This window comes from Aythya marila (assembly GCF_965140915.1).
Source record: "Aythya marila genome assembly, chromosome: 4".
In the NCBI taxonomy this organism is placed as follows: domain Eukaryota; kingdom Metazoa; phylum Chordata; class Aves; order Anseriformes; family Anatidae; genus Aythya; species Aythya marila.
In genome coordinates, this window is record NC_139045.1 from 11,591,628 (window position 1) to 11,612,277 (window position 20,650).

Below are 20,650 nucleotides of genomic sequence, written 5' to 3' on the forward strand. Positions count from 1 at the left end.
AAATAGACAACCTTTCTGAATGAAAACATGTTCTGTCATCTTTAAAACAACAGAAGTGAGAAACAGCCCCGGGATATTTGTGACAGATGCCCTGTTATAGATACGGCAGCAGCCATCTATCAGCACATGTCAGTGGCTGTCCACTGTTGTATCTGGAGTGCTTTGGAAACTAGACAAAATATTTTATTTTGATAAAAGATCCCAGAGCAAAATTTATTTAAAATTTATTTAAAAACTCTCTTGGTTTGAATCAGATACATATTCATTACAAACAGAGCTCAGACCTCATTTCATGATCACCAAATCTGACTCTTCTCTGCTTCCTGGAAGTGTCTCTTACACTTCAGGTTGTTTTTCCATCATTATGACTTCCCTAAATATTCCCATCAGTTTCTAGGTTTGGTTCCAAGAAGGATTTTAAGACAGTACCCAGCCTTAATGCCAAGGCATGCTCTGTAACATGTTGATCCTAAGAGGTACACTGAAGTGTGCACAGGACAGTGAGCACATGCTTGTGTGGTTTTCGCATTGAAATTCCTGTTTTCTTAATATCATGAAAACTGTTCCACCCCCCCACCCCCGAAACACTGTTCTTTAGAGATCATTTTCCAAAAAGGATACAAAAGCTGTAGAAATCAAAGAAACCAATTTGGATAGAATATGTGCTGTTCTGCGTATTAATTAATACTTTCAAAACAGTGTTTGTTAGCTGCTTGCTTTTAAAAGACTATTTAAAGTATCATCATCCTCATCTTATATTTTGAAGGCCACACTACATCATCATGGTCAGCGATGTTTTTATAAATCTTATTATTTCAGTTTGAGCTAGGCCATTTATTTTTGCAATAGGATCTCTTGCATAAACCAAGAAGATGAGTTTCTTGGTCTCTCACTAGAAGAAGGAAAAGGCATGATTCAGATACTGAACACAAGTGCCACCAAATCAGTGAGCCCAGGAAAATGATAAACATTTAGTAATTGTTTAAAACTCTTATTTCTAGCCAGACAAGTGAGTTATGGAAAGAAGTTATAAACACTGCTAACTTTTTTTTTTGTTTTGTTGTTTTTTAGAAGTGTACCCTTGCAGTGCTTCAGTTCTGTCTCCACCCCTGAAACCATGAGCTATGCTATTTCAGCAGCATTTTCAGTTCATTAAATGCTGTCACTCTTTTCGTGCATATTCTAAGTCCTTTTATACTCAGCCTCTTCCTACTTACCCTGCTGCAGAGGCACTGGCTGCAGTGGGCTGTGCAAACACAATCGTTTCTCATTTTCAAACATTTGGCAATTAAAATTTTGAAGTGATTGATAGAAAAGCACTACAATGGTATCAAGGCTTTGCTCATGCCTCATGTGTTGCCTTTTTTGAAATGACACCAATACCTGACAGCAGCTCTGACAGGTCAGTGTCATCCAGACCCAGTACTTTGGACCTTGACTTGGCTGTGGAAGAGACACAAACTACTGTGATTTATGGTTTGATGCGCAGGCACTTATGAGCAAAAAATTTAATAAATCAGCTATGATGGGAAGAGATACAGTACCTACACAGTGATCAACTTCATGGCTAAGCAGAACAAGTGTCCAGTGGGTATACAAAGCTAATCCTGTATAGTTTTCCATTTATTTTGTGTCATTACTGCCCATCCCCAGCATTTAAAGCAATGTCAGAAAATCATTATATCTCCATGATGGTGCATATAAACTATTTTTCACTATTTTCTAATTTTTGTGCCTCTATATTTTTTTCTACGTGACTCAGAAACCTGTAATCAGGAGGTAAAATATTGTACATAACTGCAAAGCCACTTAGAATATTTCAGACAGGTCAAATACAGTCAAATAATTGCTCGTGTTAAGTGAAAAGGCAACATGCACGCTCTGTGATGCTTCTCTAAATCCTTCTTCATTCAGTGTAGCAAACTTTGTTCCTACTCTTCCCTCTGTAGAAATGAATAGCTGAAACTGAAATTAAAACTGATGAACAAGGAAAAGCAAGCACTGAACTTACTATTGTACTGAGCAGAAATTTAGCTGATTTCCTAATATTTGCTTCAGTGAAGCTATATCCATTTAGTACCTGGAAGGTTATTCTCTCAGACTGCTTAGCCATGACATTTAGAGTTAGAAAACAGTTTTTGTCTTGCTGGACTGACTCCACAAAATGTCGACTGCACAAAGCCCAGCCTCTATGTAGTTCAGCTCAGCAATGGCTCAACTGATACTCAATGCTGGCAGAGTTAGGCTACAATGCATGTTATTAATGTTTATTTGCAAGTGCTATGATTCAGCTGGGGCTCAGCCTAGCTTTTTCTTTGTTCTGGTTTGCTTATATCACTGGGAATTCGGAGGGGGGGAAAAAGAAACATCAGGTGGGAGTTCTCTCTAATATTGACTCCTCTTTTGAATTAAGGGGAGGGCAATATTCAGCATTGTACTCATGAACAAGTATCTTTTAAATGAAGAGTAGCTTAAAACTGCAACTCAAATTTTGGCTCCTAAACTCCAGGGCCTGAGAAAATCAAGTTTACTGACTCACTTCTCAACAATGTTTGAGGCTCCCAAAGATGAAAACAATGGTACGGGCATTGGTGCCAGCAGAGGGAGCATTCATATTGATGGAACAAAATCTCCTAGCGCTTGTTTTTGTGTGGTCTTCTGCACACAAAAGAGAGAGCTGCTGTTGGCAGCACCCATTTTCCATGCTGGTAGTGTAACAAAATCACAAACCACTCTGCCTTAAGTAGTGGTGGACCACCTCTGTGTTAGGCCACAAAGGAAAAACGAAGCCCCTAACAGCCAACCTGAAGGCTGCTAATCTGGTCACTTCACAAAGGGCCTTTCTGTAGACATGCTAGCAACGTTTCTTATTTTCAGTTTCCCTGCAAAAGATGCTGGTTTTGACTTACAGAAGTAAATGTTGATTCAAATATTTTGTTGCTAATGCCGGGCTTGCATGGGTACTAGTCTGATACTTCTGGTGTTGTGAAGGTTTAGGGCAAAATTCAGTATTTGTGAAAATAACACACATATACACTTCGTATACAACAGATGTTAGAATTAGAGACTGAACTGAATGGGTATGGCTGTAAAATGTCTGAGATGAGTTTGAGGGTACTCATTGAAACCTGTCAAAGACTAATACTCTTACAATGGCTGCTTTGCCATAGAAACCTTCCTTTCTTTCTCTTCTGAGATTCTGCATAGCTTCATCAGTTTAAACCTTCCTCCAGATGGTGAGGGAGGCCTGCAGAAAGCTGATGATTAGTCACATCTGGAGAACTTGGCCTTTGATTCACCAATAAATACAGTATTTCTAAGACCACTTCAGGCTTCCCAGCGTCTTGGTGTTAATATGATTCAACCTTTACTAGAGGGACCGAAAGTACTCTAGGAGTTTTACTGGCATTTCCTGCAAGTTTAAAAGGTATTTGCTGCCTTAGTGAAAGAAGAGGAAACTACAGAACCATCCTTAGTGTAGTTGTCAACAGAAAGGACTCTTGCACAAAAACAAGCATCTGAGAATGGCAGAATGAGCAGAATGTCTTCCTTGCTGTAGTTTCCTTCAGGTCTCAGGGGACTTATTGCTGAAGATTGGTCTTATTGGTAAAGAACAAGACAAAGAAGAGTTTAAGTACCTCAGCCTATGTCCTTTGTCACTAGGTCCCTTACCGCTTGAAAAAACATGTTTCCAACCTATTTACCTTCTGTAGTCTTATTTTGAAAAAAAACATAGAACAACCTTATGAATATCACTCAAGCCATTTGTATTGTCTGCACAGCTGTTGGGCAGCAATACAGCAAAGCACATGAATTATCCCCTTATTATCAATAGCATTACTCATGTGCCCAAAGTTAAACACATATTTAAAAGCTTCAGGAAATAGGTCGTTAATTTCCATCAATGTGAAATGCTTGAAACACAATCTGCTGCTATTTAAATCTTCTCTGAGACATCTACAGAGTACAAAATTGTACACATTCAAAGATCAATTTAAAGAATTGCTGCTAGCAAAGGAAAATGGTAGAAAATAAGAGAACACCTAAGAGTGGTGACTTTTAAGGAGAACTAGGAGCTGGACCAGACTGACCCTCCCATGCTTGGTATGCAGTTTACAAAGCTGGATGTGTCTGTTTGGATTCATTTGGAAAGCCTGAAGCACTGATTTTAGAACACAGAAGGCTTAAGGTGGGCAGACAAGCTGAAACTCAACTCTGAGCATCTCTTTCTCTCAGATAAGTGTTGTCTTTCCTACAGGCACTGACATGGGGCCTCCGATGTCTTTCTCTAAGCCTGATTATACAAAACACTTTGCAGAGTGTCTTGGTGCTTTGGTTCCATATTACTCAGGGACAATTCTTTGTGTGTGTACCTTGGCCCATTCCTTCATTAGCCTCTCTGCTAGAATGCACATTTCTTGATTGTAATGACAGCTTTGTAAGGGTAGAAAAGCTTATCTGGTTCCTGTAAATATGACCGATCTGGGAGTCAGAAATGAGTGGTTTCAACGTTTTGATACTGCTGATGTTGTTTCACTTCTGCAGGCTGGGGTGGGGAGGAGGGTTGCCTTTGTAAATTGTTTCCGGCAAAAGCTGTGTCTTTGCACAGCATCTGCCCCACTGGGATCCAGGGCTTTTCCCTAATCTGCTACTTTGTGAGTAATAATAGTCAATTACTGTAATGAGACCAAGACCACAAGTCCCTTTTCTGAAAAGCAGCAGAGCAGTCCTCATGTACCAACGGGGTAATCAGTGCAGCCTTTTGAGAGCAGCACTTCCCAAGTGATTATGGAGATGACAGCCTGACCTCAAATTGTTAAAGACTCTCTTGTAAAACTGGGAGATTAGTTTCACTTAGATTAGCCCTGCCATTAGTTTCACTTAGATTAGCCCTGCCAGATTCTGACCTGGCTGTTTGCACCTTGCTGAAATTATCCTTAAAGTCTCAGTGAGACTCAGTGTAACAAGGCTCTTTGCTACTTATCAGCAGTCTGTTATCATTCCCTGTTTTCTCTCTGGAGCAGGTCTGTGGGGACACACAAAAGGGCGGCTGCACCAAGGTCAAGCATGGCCTGACACAAAAATGCTATTTTTGAACTTGTGCAAGTGCCCCGAGGTTCCCTGGGATGATGAACACGAGGAAAACATGAAGCATTTTATATTAGTCATCTGAGTATACTTTCATTGATAAACATACGCATGAATAGTGCTATCAATAGCACCATCTACTGTCTTCAGGACAGCAGGACACGAGCTCTGTGTTGTAACAGTGGGCTTGGTGAGTGAAATGAGAAGAGGGCAGTAAAAGAGGTTCACCCTGCTCCTCTCCTGCCAGCAGCAGCAGTGCAGGAGAGCTGCTGCATCTACCTGTGCTGGTGACACAGGCAACCTCCTGGGAGCCAGCATGGCAAATCTCTGACAGTGTTCTGGAGCCTTGTTTTCAAGCTGCTGTGGCCCTCTATGAGTGTTGCCAAAACATAGCATCCGAATTGTCAACAAACACCAGGAATATTATTTTCTCCGGTGCTTTGACTATTCTTCCCTGCTTGCCCTTGACAGTCTTGAAGTCCATTCTGGGGGAAGTTGCTATCCTTGGCTCAATTTCCATGAGAGGCCATAGGCCAGAGAGCCACAGAAGGCTTCTGTCAAGACAAAATCATATTTTGTGTATCTTTTATTCACAGAATTTAAGCCATAACTGCGTTCTCAGTCTGACCACATCAGAAACAGAGGTAAAAGCCCAAAGGCCCTATGAACTGAGACATAGTACTTGACGTGGGACTTCACAAGGACAGAGTAGAGGACAATCCCCTCCCTCCACCTGCTGGCCACCCCTCTGATGATCCAGCCCAGGATGCAGTTGGCCTTCTAGCCACAAGCACGTAATGCTGGCTCATGTCAAACCTTTCGTCCACCAGAACCCCCAAGCTCTCTGCAGGGCTGCATCCAGGTGCAGCACCTCACACTTAGACTTGTTGAACTTCATTAGGTTCACATGGGCCCACTTTTCTAGCTTCTCTAGGTCCCTTTGGATGGCATCCCTTCCTTCTGATGTGCTAACTGGGGATGACAAGATTCCCGTTCTTGGCACATGTCAGAATAATGGTGATCAGCAAATGCTGCAGTCTTTAATTTCTTTCCCTCATGCCTCCTGAGAATACCATGAGACTTTGGACCTCTTTGCTCTGCAGAGCCATTATCCCTTTTCTAGCCCATCAAGAGGGAGCTTTACCACAAAGTTCCTGCATGCTCCAGCCCCAGAGCCACCCATGGGGTTTCATCGTGAGAAGCCATCTTACTATTTGCTGCAGAGTTGGCCTTTTGTCAGAAGGAATAAACTCCACACTGCTCTGCCCCAGGGAGATGAAAGAAAAAAAAAAATATTGACAAGGAAACCAAATAAACAGAAGTGGGCAGCTTTAACATGGCAATGAGGAATACCAAGATAAACCAGACATTTCCAGCACAGAACAGCAAAGGACACTTGTATGCAGTTTTGGAAACCAAAACATAAGGAGGATATAAAGTTATCAGAGACCATTGGAAGGAGGGCACCAAAATGGTGAAAGGTCTAGAGGGTAAGATATGTGAGGAGCTGCTGAGGTTGTTTTGCTCAGCTTAGAGAAGAGGGGACTAAGGAGAGGCCTCACGGCAGCCTGCAGCTCCCTCACGAGGGGAGCGGAGGGGCAGGCACTGAGCTCTGCTCTCTGGGGACAGCAACAGGACCCGAGGGGACGGCATGGAGCTGGGATGGGGGAGGTTCAAGCTGAGGGTTAGGGAAAGGTTCTGCACCCAGAGGGTGGCCGGGCACTGGGACAGGCTCCTCAGAGTGGTGGTCATGGCACAGAGCCTGTGGGAGTTCAAGAAGTATTTGGACAACACTCTCAGGCACGTGGTCTGATTTTTGGGTGGTCTTGTGTAGAGCCAGGAGTTGGACTTGATGATCCTTCTGGTTTCCTTCCAACTCAATATATCCTGTGCCAGTGTTTACTTGGTTCTATGCATAAGGACATGGATTTCTGAGGGGAGTATCTGGTGTCTGTGAAGGGGCAAGTGTGTGTGACTGTCCTTGCAGGAGGGCATTAAAAATACTTCTTCCCCCCCTTTTCAGTCAACTGTAGGAACCAAGTGTATTTGGGGCTTCTAACCATCTCCAGGCTTTGGTAAAAAGCAACTGGGTATACCTGGGGTCAGTGGTAAGGGATGGAATGGGACAAACAGAGGTGGTCCTTCCACAGTCCTCCAACTGAATCTTGTGCAGCAAATAAGTCAGTCTGATGGCCCCACACAAGGCTCAGACTCAGACGCTTAGCAACAGAAATGAAAGCGCTCCTCAAGTGGTAAATTACTCAGGAGTTCTCTGGAGAAAAATAGTGTATGATCATGTCATTGTAAAATGATGGATCTGCCTTTGGGGTCAAGTTAAAGCTTTAGAGACAGCCCTCATTATAGCTCCTCCTTACTTATGACTTTTTGGCTATGCAGATTAAATAGCATTCTTTTGCTGCAGGGTTTGGGGATGTTGTACAAATTTATGCCATGAGAAGGTCAATAAATGACAGCAGTTTGAAGATATGCTCAACAGAAAAATTAAAATGAAAAACAAAAAAAATTACTGAAGCAAAAACAAACAAAAACAGTTGAAGAACACACAAGTTCTGTCTGTATTTGAAGATTAGATAGCTAACTAACTAGGATCATAACTAACATCCAAGAGGAGAAAAAAAATCCAAGTGCTTACAAGACACTCAGGACCGTGTCTGAATACTAATTATGAGGCTGACTCAAAAACTGAGATGTTTCTATTTGATTAATTGCAGTAACAGTCTTATGGGGCAGCAGAGAAGCTGAAAATGAGCACCTTAGTCGCTGGGAAGGTCAGGGATCCTACTTGTAAGGATTTTTCTGTCCATTGCTAACCTCTGTAAAAAGCAAATGATAGCAAAGATCGACATGGTTGCCCCAAGACAAACTCCAGTCCCCTTATTTTTACTCCTGGACAGGTAAAAATGTCTTCACCCTGTAGGCAGTGACCTGTAAGTTTTCTCTGAGACTGTGCTGACATAGCGAGGAGGGATCATTTTTCCATTCTACTCTGAATAGAGAAGAGTCCCTATGGACTGTAAAACATAAACAGGATTATCTGTGCATGGAGACTTCCCTGTCTCTGCTGAGGACAGGCACAGCAAGTGGCAGCAATTCCCACTGCTTTATGTTCCCTTTTATAGGCAAGGGTGCTGCGACTCCAAATCATTAGGCACAGTGTGGGAGAGAGACAGTAAAAATGACCTTACAGTCTCTCTGAGCCAGCACAGACCACTAAATCAGTTGGCAGCTACAGCAGGAAAAGCAGAGTGTGGAGGGGGGAAAAAAATAAAAAGAAAAAACAACGCCAAGGATAAATCAGAGCAATCAATCATGTCTGGGTCAGATCTGCACACATTCTTTTTGTTCAGCCAGGATCCGAGATGCAGGGATGCACTGAAAGAGAGCTGCTGCCTATGCTGCTTCCCACAGAAACTTCCAGGCATGGAGAATCCTGTTTCCTTCTGCAGCAGGAAGCATGTTGTACATCTGTGTATATGTACATGGGCTTGTTTTTTTTGACTAGCTGACATCACCTAAAATCTGCATTGCAACCCAGAATTATGGAACATTTTTGGAGCAACTCCTGACCAGTGGGCAGTATGAGATCACAAACTGAATCTGATTTTTGTGGCTGAGATCCCTGTGTAAAAGTGAAACATTTAAAAAGCTGTTTGAAATAAAGCACAGCTGAATTCTGTGCTAACTCAAGCTTGTTGAACTACATTTCCCAAGGCACATGTAGGTGACAAAAATGTGGAAGATGTCAGAGGATGCAAGAAGAAGAAATTTTATTCCAGATGCAAAAGATGTACAGAGCTTTCTGTGACTCACAGGGTGAGAGAACAGGCAAGTAGGAGAAAAGGAATATGCTGCAGTGGATAAAACTCCATTTCTTCTTTTATATTTATGTATACATACATATATATAGTGATCGAAACAATTGAAAAACAGTAAAAACTGACTCTCCAGACCCTTTTTCCTTCTCTTGAGTAGGGGCATGACATTTCCTTTTTTCCACTCACCAGGGACATCGCCCGAACACCTGTTTAGATTCTTCAGGTGGTGTCGAACCTGCTCTTCACTTACAGTGCGTGGGACTTTGATCCCACAGCTTCCATCTGCGGGTTCAGGGAAATTAATGACTTGGGAAGCCCGCCTACCAGTGCAGACAAAGGCAAAGAAGTTGTTGAGTGTTGAGGGATTTCTTGAAACAGCAAAAATCCCATGGCTTGCTGTAGCTGAGCAAACCAAGCTACCAGGGCAACTATGAGAAGTTCCCATGACAGTGTTCCCACATCGCCCAATTGAGGAATTCAGAAAAATATTGTTTTCAAGGCTTCAAGGACAAGGTCTATGTGACTGCTAATCACAAGGGGGTTGTTTTCTTGTAGTTGTTTTTCTGAGTGCTTTTGACCAATAATCTTGTGTAAAACACTGTCTGCCCCTGTTAAGTTCACTATAGAAGTTAGGCTATCCGGACAATAAAGTTGAACTGTGCTTTATCACTCATATTGAGTTGGCTGTATTGTTCCTTCAGCCACGAACTGACAGTTGAGTACCTCAGCCTTCTCCATGTCTGTCATTAGCAATTACTCAGCTCTAGAAACTCACTCCTAATATAAGAAATTAGCCACCTACAATCGCTTACACACTACTATTTTCACCCCTCAGTCTATTTTCACAAGTGTTAAAGGTGCATGGTGGCCCTCAGGGACTCCTGTCACCCCAGCGCAGCATCCCGAAGGGAGCTGGGTGCTCTTCCTTGAGGCTCTGTGCAGAAGGGATGCCACCTCTCGCACAAGGGCTGGAGGATGGGAAGAAGCACTCCCACAGAGAATTGGCAACAGAGTTCTTTATTGGCAGGGTCCTGCACTGTGTTCTGGATGATGAGCATGCCTCTGCTCCGCCTGGCTGTCTGCCTGATGCTGCTGCCTTCATCCCACATCACCGTTGCTCTTATGGCAAGGCCAGCCTGTTCCCCGCATCACTGTGGTGCCAGTGGTACCACCTGTATGTGTCTGTGGGCTGGGCGCCAGATGTCCCTTGGGCACTGGTGTCTCTTGTGCCACTGGTGCCATTCCTCCACCCATGACACCTCTCCTTCTGGTCAGGTGCATTCCTTCTTGGTGCTTCGCTGGACTGCATGGCTGTCCTTGCACACCAAGAGGTGTGTTGCTCGCCTTGCTCTCCTGGTCTCCTTCCTGCTACGCGAGCTGGCAGTCAGAGGGCTGAGATGCTCAGCAAGTGGTGGGCCAGTGGCAGGGGGCCTGTTTTATAGGGCCCAGACCGAAGGTGGGGCAGTGGTGGCTGCTTTGACCTCAGCAAGCCTCTGCGACAGGGTGGCCCACGCATGGCCAAAGGCAGCTGTGTTGGGAGCTGCCTGGAAGATGCCTTCCTGTGGACAAGGAGGAGGGTTGGGGGGCTGAGGGCCCCTTTTCTGCAGCTGGCTCCCCCGGGCCATTTGGCTTGCCAGAGAGAAAGGCTGCCCGTCGGCCACAGGGACTGCCCTCCACCTTCCATCCTGTACCCTAGGTTTATTTTTAACACTGTTTTTTCTAGTCCAAACACCTCACGACAGCACCCTTTCCCCTCCTGAGACTTTTAATCCTGGCAGGATGTGTAGGTCCAGCAGCCTGAGGCCCAACCGCACCCCGACATTTCCATTTCCCCTCACTTTTACCCTCAGCAGCCTGTTTCCACGAACATGCTCATTTAGTCAAGAAATTAACATGTCCATGGAACCTGTCTGCTTCCCATGGATAATTCCTCTTTCATTGAAAAGGGGGAAGTCCCAAACTCAAAAATTCTCAATTTGTACACTCATTCCCCATTAATCACTGTGATCTGGGGTTGCTGTGTCATGTGTCTTTCATTGCTGCACCTGCCCTTGGACAGGGGACAGGAAGAAATCTGCTGGGTCCCCTGAGCTCCTTCCTGCTGCTATGGCAGACCTATCACATAATCCATTTTCAGACTTACTGGGTTTCTTGTATTTATTAATCCATTCAAAAAACTGCTCCAGAACTCTGCTTTTTTCTGATGTTTTTTAAATTTTCTTATTTTTTCCACCCCAATATTAATCATGGGCCATTTAGATCAATTCAATGTTTTCTGCTAATATCATTCCATACATTATAGGTCTCTTCTTTCTCTTCTTCTTCCCTCTACTGTGCTGCAGCAGTAAGCAATTAAAATTTATTTTCATTCTTCATTTTGTAACATTAAACTGAGCTATCCTGTCCTTATTTCATCTTGCTAGTGCTTTTCTGCACTTGTCCTCATGTGAAATAATCTTTTATGAAGCAGAAATTTTGCACACTGTGTTGTAGATGAGCTTGTGTCAGTGCCTCGGACAAGAGAATAGGTATTTCTTTGAACCTGCTGGGAAGACCTCACATCACACACCTCAGATTGTCAGCAGGGTTATAATGAAGTTAAGCAAATAGGAACAATAATCATCTGGCCAAAATGCCAGTGAGACATGGTGAGACATTATTTCAACATTTCAGAGTTGAAATAATTGTTTTTCAGTTGAAATGGTGTGTGTGTGTTGAAATTTCACAAAAAAAAAAAAAAAAAATCTGTACTTTTTTTCTGAAGAAATCTCTTTCCCTGACCAGCTCTGCTGAGCTCCAGATCTCTCCTAGGCAATAGCCTTCATAGCAGTGAACAAGCCCAGTAAAGAAGTCTGTAAAAACTAGTCAAAACAAGATTTGCAAAACATGCCTCTGCTGTGACTCTTGAGTTTTTCTGGGCTCCAGAAAGCAGAATTTACAAATAGAGCAGCTAATCAAGAGCTTTGCTGCAGCTATATTTTTTAAGTACATCTGAACAACTTTCAGCTGGGAAGTTAATTTTTGTGATAAATCAATTTGTCAAATGCCATTCACTCTCAAAGTGCTTATTTAACACAGTTGGTAAATGCCTAAGAAATTAATAAATTTATAGGGCAGTAGGACCCAATATGAGAAGATCTTCCTTCTCAAGTAAGGGAATAACTCTGCAGAGCAGCTAGACAACCACAAGACAGCCTTTACCATGAAGGCTAAATTTTGCTCTCTTTGTAGCTAGTGACAAACCTCTCATGGTAGAGCAAAGATTCCTACAGCAAGATTAATGTAAATGTTATAGGTTTTGTAACACAGAGCCTAGGTGCAAATTTCCCATTGTGTGGTTTTCATCTTCAGTCCAATAACACACATTTTTATAATGTTCAGAGCTGGTAAGAACAATCACGTGGATGATAAAAAACAGAAAGTTGCTGAATAGGGGAAGTCTGGGCTTCTCTGAGTAGCCAACCTTGCTTCCTTGTGTTGCTTTCACTGCCAGCCATCTCCTGGACAGGCAGCAGTGCAGACACGGCTGCCAGCTTTCTCTGAGAATGGGCTGTGAGTTCATAACCACAGTCTGCTCTGGAAGAGCACAGTCTGCTCTTAGTGAATACTAAGATTTCACAGTATTTTGGATTGGGTTGGGAGCTGTGAGATTAAGTTCATGCACATAATGAATGAAATTTCCAGGCAAAAGAATTAACTTGGTTGTTTGCATGTAGTTGATCAATAAGAGTTGAACATTTTAAATACGAAATACTGGAGATATTTTCCTTGCCTTCTGTGCTTTGTGAAGAGGCAGTTTTAACAATAAACGATAACAAAAAATCATTTTCTACACTGTTCTTGTCCCTACATGTCTTTAAACGTGATGCAGTCCTGCCAGCTGCTGTTTGGATTCTGCCTGGTTTTAAAAGTGTATGAAAGTTTCACTAAGCAGCATTTTTAGGACCAGATAGCTTATTGTGGGATAGGGTGGCAAAGCCATTCTCTCTCTTTGTACAGCTGTTGATCTTTAGCAGTTTCATTGCTAAGCCCACACCCTGAAGTGGAGGCTGAGATACAAAGAAAAAGGAGGGCAAAGATTGCTTGTTTGTTAGTAGAGCTCATCAGTGTTCTCATGGGCCATTCTAGTGAGGTGTTGCTATTTGGCACTCTGACCTTCCTATGTCTTCCTAATTAAACTGATTTTGTTGCTTCTGGGCATCCCAGCAGCTGATGTTGGGTTAAATACATAACCCTCTGTAATGCTTGGGACACGACATGCTGCACTTCCCTGCTCTGTGCTAGTATGACTACATACATCACCCAGTGTAAGTAATAACCAGCCTGGTATAGCCATCTCCTGGAGGTGAAACAATGCATGCAGTGGGGGCGTTAAAAATTGTATGCTCAAAATAACGCACCCAGAAACAGTGTGTGTATAGAGGCTGCTGTGACAGAGAGAGGCTGGCTTGGCTGGTAAAGTTCAGCTGCATTTTGTTTCGTTTTGCACTCCCTGAGATTTGCCCTCCCTAATTGATAAGTATATTTAAAGATATCTCTGACAAATAGCAACTGGAAAAAAATAAATAAATAAATAAATAAATAAGGAGAAAGAACTTTTACAAGAGTGTATCACCAAAATTAGAAAATACTTTCTTCTGAAGTGAAGGGGGAAAAAAAAAAAAATCTCTGGGACTAATCAAGTAGAGACCAGTGCAAATATAATGTCATGTAATCCTCAGTGTCAATTCTCACCATAAGCTCTAAGTGGTGTGTATAAAAACTTCATAAAGACATTGTCTGTACAGCCTGAGCAATCAAGCCATGGTCAAGAAGGCTTTTCTGTAGAAAAGAAAAAAGACTTTGCTGTCTCTCAAGAAAATGCCTTTGGTAAAAAAACAGGCAGTTTTCCCTTTCTGATCTTCACAGCAGCCCACACCTCCTATCTCCTGTTTTCCTTATAGTCCTGATCCAAAATTTACCAGCAGGGTCTATGAAACTAACAGATTTATGTTCAGTTTCTCCTGCAGAGGCAAGATTGAAAAGCAGATGTTGTTCCTACAATACGACAAGCAGATTTCCTAAACTGGCTGTGGAGTGGAGTGCTGGAGCAGAGGTTCTTTCTGTAGTGTCCTAAATAAAGTCTTTGGAATGTTATTATGCTGAGGTGCTGGAAACAAGTACACTTTTTGATTATTTTGACAAGGACGGGATTTTCTTTGAGCCCTTTTTATTTGTTATGGCAGGAGAACTGGAGGCAGGGAATCCGCTGTGAGATTAGAAACTTGATGACAAGGGTTACCATGCCAAGAGGACATGCCTTATGCATCCCTGCTGGGTGGCTGTCGAACCATGCCTAGCCACAAGGCACCCCTTTTCTGCCTTGCAACCAGTATCTGTTGCCACTAGATGGGGTCGTAAGTACGAGTTTAGTCTCAGGTGCTAAATCCCAGGTGGATTTGATGTTTCTCAAATTTGGGGAGGCTGCATGTTGCTTGTACATCACAGTAAACTGTCACACTCCAAGTGTGCCCGGTATCACGTTCAGAGAGTGACCATACGTCAGTATAGTGGTCTCTGCACAATGGGATTCGGTGGTGGACCTCAAGATTGGTAGACAACTTTTGACAGATGAGAAAACTGAATTGGTGGCAATTTCTAGACTAACATTGTCACTGTGTTCCTGTTTCATTTCCTCATAGTGTCTGACAGACTGCTTGGAAATGATAAATGTTATTGCTAGCTACCACCTTTGGTATTTTGAACAACTCACAAAATGGGAAGAAAAAAAAAAAAAAAGAAAGAAAGAAAAAAAGTCTTTTCCTTTCTTAAATATTTCTTAATTATACTCTCACAGAGGCACAAACAACACCATTTACTGGCTCAGCTCTGGCCAGCAGCAGGTCCCTTTGAAGCCAGCTAAAACTGGCCCTCATCTAACATGGAGCAGCTTCTGGACTCTTCTCAGAGGCCACCCCTGCAACCCCCAGCTACCAAAACCTTGCCACATTAAACCAATACAGCGATCAAAGGCTGCCCTCGCAAGCTCAGGCAGGTTTTAGCTTGGGATCTTTCTTTGTTAATTTTGGTTTTCCCCTGTTTGGCTATTGCTTAAGAGTAAAATGCTCACGAGCAGTTAGGCTGCCACACAGCTTGCGCTGCATTTGGACAGAAATTGTGTAATGTGCTTCTTGCTCTTGATCTCCCACATATGTTTAGCAATCACCTTGATTTTAGTATGACTTCAAGCAGTGATTTGCCCGGGCAAAAGTTAATTGTTATGTTATAGTTTCAGTTTGGGGAGGGGCATGACTCTATCACATCACTAGTGTTTTATAAACCCAAAGTGAGTGCAGTAGCAACAACACTATTGCTGCCATTTTACAACTCCAACTTTCCCTGGGTTTTAAGCTAAATTATGACACTGTTCTGCAGTGATGCTGTTTCTCCACACATCAAAACTTCTTAGATCATCAAGTCCTCACATGCCAAGAAGTTTTGCATGGCCATGTTTGACGTTGTAATTAGGTAAGCCTGGAGAAGCCTTGTGTTATTTTTAATAATTTTTTAATTAGTGTAACTGTCTCCATCTCATTGACTCAGTAGGCTGGTAAACCTGCTGCTTAAGTATATGTTAACTTTGTACTCAGTTATTTGTCTTCATTTAGTTGCTTAACCTTATAGTTGGCATTTTATTGAGCCAAACCATTTCAGTAATGCTTCAGTAATTCAAGTAAGTAGGTGTCTTGACTGAAATGAATAACATGCCCTCCCCCCCTCCCCCATTTTTTTTTTTTAGAAAAAGTTTCTTTTTACTGCTTTTTGGATGAGAAGTTCTGTTTAGTTACACTGTGGTAGAGAAACCTGTCTGCCAGATGTCTGGCAATTTCCATCTGCTCTCATGCATGATGCACGATTTGTCTCCTTTTCTCACCTGCAGCAGCCAGCTATAACACCACATTCTTCACTTGAAAATACCCCACTACACCTCTATCTACAGCTTTGTCTAAAGAATCATGGGTTCACCTCTATCCTTTCTGTGTCTCTGAGAAGAAGGAGCTTTTCATGGACTGTAGTGGAAAGGGGAGGCCTTACACCAAGTGCTGACATTCAAAGCACATTTATTTGGACTGGCCTTGAGAGTGGGCTGGAAGGTCACATCAAGCATCCTGTAGCTGGCTACTTGGCCAGCCAGGAAAGAACGGAGTCATACTCTGATGTCATGGTAGAAATGATGAATAATGGTCAGGTTAAAGCAACATGTTGCATACCAGGGATAATGGGATTATTCACAGATGTGGCGTGAAGAAATTCCTTTGGACTTCTAACGGCATCCTCACTGTTCTTTCCCTCTGGGAATGTTGTTTCAACATCTGAGGTCAAATGTCTTGTTTGTAAACAAGAGTAAGGGCTTTTTCTTTCTTTCTTTCTTGATTCATTGCGTGATTTTATTAGCCTGCCCTTTGCGGTGTTTTTATATTAGCTTTTAGCTATTAGGTGGAGTTAGAGGGTATCTGGTATAGGTGTGTATCTCAGCCAAAGAAAGTATTCTGCTAGCCCCCTTTAAAAGGTAGGGAGTTTTGAAAGTCATCAAACAATTCTTGCAGATGGATGGTAAGAGTATAGCTGAGAACTGTAGGAAACAACTGTGTGATCAAAGGTGGGTAGGCATGGCATGACATAAAAGCTAGTGATACTCAACTACTGGGTCTCATAGGCCTTCATCGATCTTTCACGATGTATTTGCTCTGATTTGAGCACTCTAGGCAAGTTTATAAGAAGTTTCACAAATATTCACCCATGCAGTATAAAATTCTTCAGGGGTATAAAAAAGACAGCAAAGACAGCAAAAGGTAGCATTGTCTCTGACAGCAAGATAGAAAAATACAAAATTAACCCTGTGGAATTTGCTGTTTCTACTTGTGTGTATAACTCTGATGTGGTGGTTTGGTACAACACCTTAGACAGAGAACATGAAGCAACATAATGAGGGATTTTCTACTATTGGATTTTTGGATTTTGTTTGTTTGTTTCCCTGTCATAGACCTGACTAATTCTGATTTGTTTGTTTGTTTTGTTTTCTACGGTTTTGTTTTGGTTTTGGAATTGCTTACAGGAAAACAGTGAAAGTTTCCAAAGTAGGATGCAGCATACAGTCAGACACCACAACATGTGTCTTGGATGATTTCTACAGTGCCAGAGGTACTGGCATTCCACATTTATAACACCTTTCTTTCCAACACAGTCATCCTGAAGGGCAGTGGTTTGGTGAAAGGAGAGTGGGGAGATGAGGATATAAAGAAGCATGTCTCTGTGGGAAGGGTAGAAGGTTCTGGAAGGAATCCACTCACTTCTAAGCTGGGGATAAGGAAAAGTTCAGCTAAATCTTAGTGTGCCCTTCACAGGGGAAGCTGGTTGTGTTTGGTGCTGATTAGGAAAAGTTAGGTTGGGACAAAGGCATTGAGGATGTTTCACTCATTTCTATTCTTCTGTCACATAGGAGCCTTCACCTCTCCTAAGACTTCCAGCAAATACAGAAACTTCTTTATTAACTCAGTGAAAATATGACATATCCCCAGGTGTTCCAGTGACTTCATAGAAGAGTGAATTTCCTGACTTGAGCAAGTATCCCTCAGCTGTGGTTGGAAAAAAAAAAAAAAAAATAGCCAGAGTACTGGCTTGGGTGCTGCTGGTGCTTGTATTCTGTTCCTGCATTATATAAAATAAGAATGTACATGATGCTTCTGAAATTTTGTTTATAAAAGCCTTAATTCTGTAGCTGCTATTCACTACAGGTTCATGTCTGAACTCTTCACCCCTAAAAGTTACCAGAGAGTGTCAGTTGTGTCAGTTTCTCATCACTTTCTATCCAGGTTACAGTTTGAAGCATGTCATTGTGTTTTCCTGTGGAGCTGTGATTCAGCCTAAGAACATAGCTTTGTGTGATTTATGTGAAAAGCATGTTAGTGGCTTACGGTAGAGAGGGTGATAGAGGAGGAGGAGGATGTTACATCAACTCTGAGTCTCACAGTATAGGAAGCAGGAAACTTAGAAAATGCTAAGAGACTTAGAAAATGCTAAAGCCAAAGTCTAACTTTCTGCTATTCAAAGTGGGAAAGTAATCATTTTGGGTCAGGTTGGTTTAACTGAGCTTAGACAGGAAACAGAAACCGAGTATGAAGGAAATTCTGATTAAAACACCTAATAAAAATACATTATGAATGAAAGTTGAAATCTGCAGGTAACATTTTCCATCTGACACATAGTTCAGTCCCTTCCCATCTGCCTCCAGAAAAATGTTCTTTTTCCTCATTTTTTCTCTAGCTGTACAGCCTTCCTTTTCTTCCCGTACCAGACGCAGGTACTTCTGAGAGGCAGACTTTCCAAAGACCTTGTCTTCTACTCACATGCTAAGGCACTGCCGAGTAACACTTGCACCTGAAAGGATACAGAAATAAGTATGTGTATGTGCTTCTCTTCCACAAAAAAAAAAAAAAAAAAAAAAAAAAAAAAAAAGTGTCAAACGTTGAAACCCTGCAACTCTACAGTGCAATTTTGAAACATGCTTTCATGCTTTTCTTTACATTTCTAGTACCAGTCCTGCTTCCAGCCTGAGGTGAGACGGGGTGGGACGCTGGGGAATTAATTCTTCTTCCTGCTGCTGGCACGTGGACTCTTTGTATGATGTGACTGCTGGCAGTCGCAAGCACTGTGGGTTTTTTCCACCCCTTTTTGCCTTAATCTTTCTCTCGTTTCACTGCTATATCCCTAGATGGAAAACCAGGGGGTTGAGGGGTGTAGGTGGGTGGGGTGGGGTGATGATTAAGTCCAGCATTCCACACTTTTTACGTTGAGGCCCAATATTGTACCACGTAGCACTGGCACTAACAAGCAGAGTGCTGGTTATAGCACTGGATTCTTCCTTGGCAAAGGAGTATATTTTGCAAGGCTGACTTCACATCGTGGCAAAGGAGTATGCATCCTGCACAGACTTCACGTCATGCTGATCGGCTCTGTTAACCTGTCGGTGTGTGAGGACCACAAGCAGTCGTGACCTACACACCGCACACACTCCCTAAGGGCCCCGCTGCTTTTCCTTCCACTCCACAAAGTGGATTTTGGGGCACCAAAACGCGCTGAGCCTTGCCTCTCCCCACACTGCTCCCCGCTCAACCGGGGGCGACTGAGGGGTGGCAGCCAAGCCGGAGGAGCCCCCCTAATAAAAAAAAAGCCCAAGACCCCTTCGGCTGCTCTCTGGGGGGGCCATGCAGCAGCGTGAGGAGCAGGGGGCAGGCGCTGCTCCCCCCCGGGCTGCGGGGGCAGAGGCAGGGGCGGGCCGGCGGGGCGGGCCGGCGGCTCGGAGGGGGCTGCCGGGCCCAGCGGAGGCGGGCGGGCTGCGGGAGCCGGGCCCGGCCGGCGGGCAGGCAGCATGGGGGCCGGGGCGCTGGCCATCTGCGTGAGTGGGGCAGCCCTGGGACGGGGACGGGGACGGGGACGGGGACGGGGACGGGGACGGGGAGAGGCTGCGGATCGCGGCCGGGACGGGGAGAACGGGAGCAGTCGCGGGGGGAGGAGGGGGTGACCGCCTGTAGAACTGGGCTGGGTGAGCTGCAAACGCGCCGTCCCGGGCTGCTTTTGTGCTGGGAGTGTTGCTTTTGTAAGTTTCTGCCGTCAGTTATAGTCAGTTACATTCTTTTACAACTTTTCCTCTTGTAGCATCAAGTCTTCCTTGCCGAAAGTCGCCTAACAGTGAATGCTCAGAGCGGTTTCGAGGCGGCGCTTTGATTTTGATTCAGCATGTATCTGAAATAACTGCCCTTAAATTTTTCTCCTTGGTTAACATATCCCTGCCAGATCCCAAAAGGAGTCTAACAATTTACCCCTCTGTTCCTGCAGGCGCGGGAAACGTCTCTCGGTTGTCTTGCAGATGTAAATTATGAGTTTGAGCAAGGAATTTCAGCTCTGTGTTTTGAGCGCTAAAATGGCAACAGGCCGGAGCTCTTCGCTTGAACAAGACTTTTTGTGGGGGTAACTGGAGGCCTGTTCTAAGCAAAAAGTTCCCTAAAGCACCACGGCTGCCTGTAAACTGCTCAGGATTTTTGCTGTCTTGTGAACTGAACCCAAGTTATGTAGCTTTTTCTTTGGCATGTATCCACCTGAAGTGAAAATCATATATTGCCCATTTAACCCTCAATGGAAACATCTCTTTTTAAAAAGAGATACGTGACGAGGTGCTTTAACAAGTCGGTCAAATTACAGTTCAGTAATTTACACATGTGGTGTTTGCTGTAAAGAATTAAAAAAGTGTTCACTGTTAGCGCTGGTTTTATTTATATATTGTAATGATGTTTCACAAATAAAAAACATATTTATACAAGTAATGTGTTTCATAAAGATCAGATAAGTGTTGCATAGTACCTGGAACTATAGAACCCACGTGTACTCCAGGAATATATTTTTAATGGGAAAGGTACAGCAGAGTAGAAGAAATGAACTGTCAGATATATTATATCTGGATGTACAGTCAGGCATAATAGCAACCCTGTTCAGATTTTTAGGTTCATTACAAACTGCAGCAAGAATATCATGTCATCAACAAAGAAGTTTTAAGTATTTGTTTAAAAAAAAAAAAAGCTGTACACCTTATCCTTATGCAGTCAAGCGCCAAGACCCAGGCAAGAGTCTGAGCAGTTTCTTGTGTTAAGTATAAAGAATATTGTAATTTTTTGTAAGGTTTCTACTGCCTA

General features: G+C 43.1%; 1 protein-coding gene across 4 annotated transcripts in view; it reads left to right on the top strand.

Annotated features, from left to right (window-relative positions):
• Window positions 1-19,299: 19,299 nt before the first annotated feature.
• FAM13A (family with sequence similarity 13 member A) overlaps window positions 19,300-20,650 on the top strand; it is a 126,833-nt gene continuing 125,482 nt past the window's right edge. For all 4 annotated transcript variants that reach the window (XM_082759779.1, XM_082759780.1, XM_082759781.1 and 1 more), the window contains exon 1: window positions 19,300-19,359. In XM_082759779.1, the coding sequence (XP_082615905.1) occupies window positions 19,333-19,359 (27 nt within the window). In that variant the 5' untranslated portion in view covers window positions 19,300-19,332. The remainder of the gene's footprint in view (window positions 19,360-20,650) is intronic.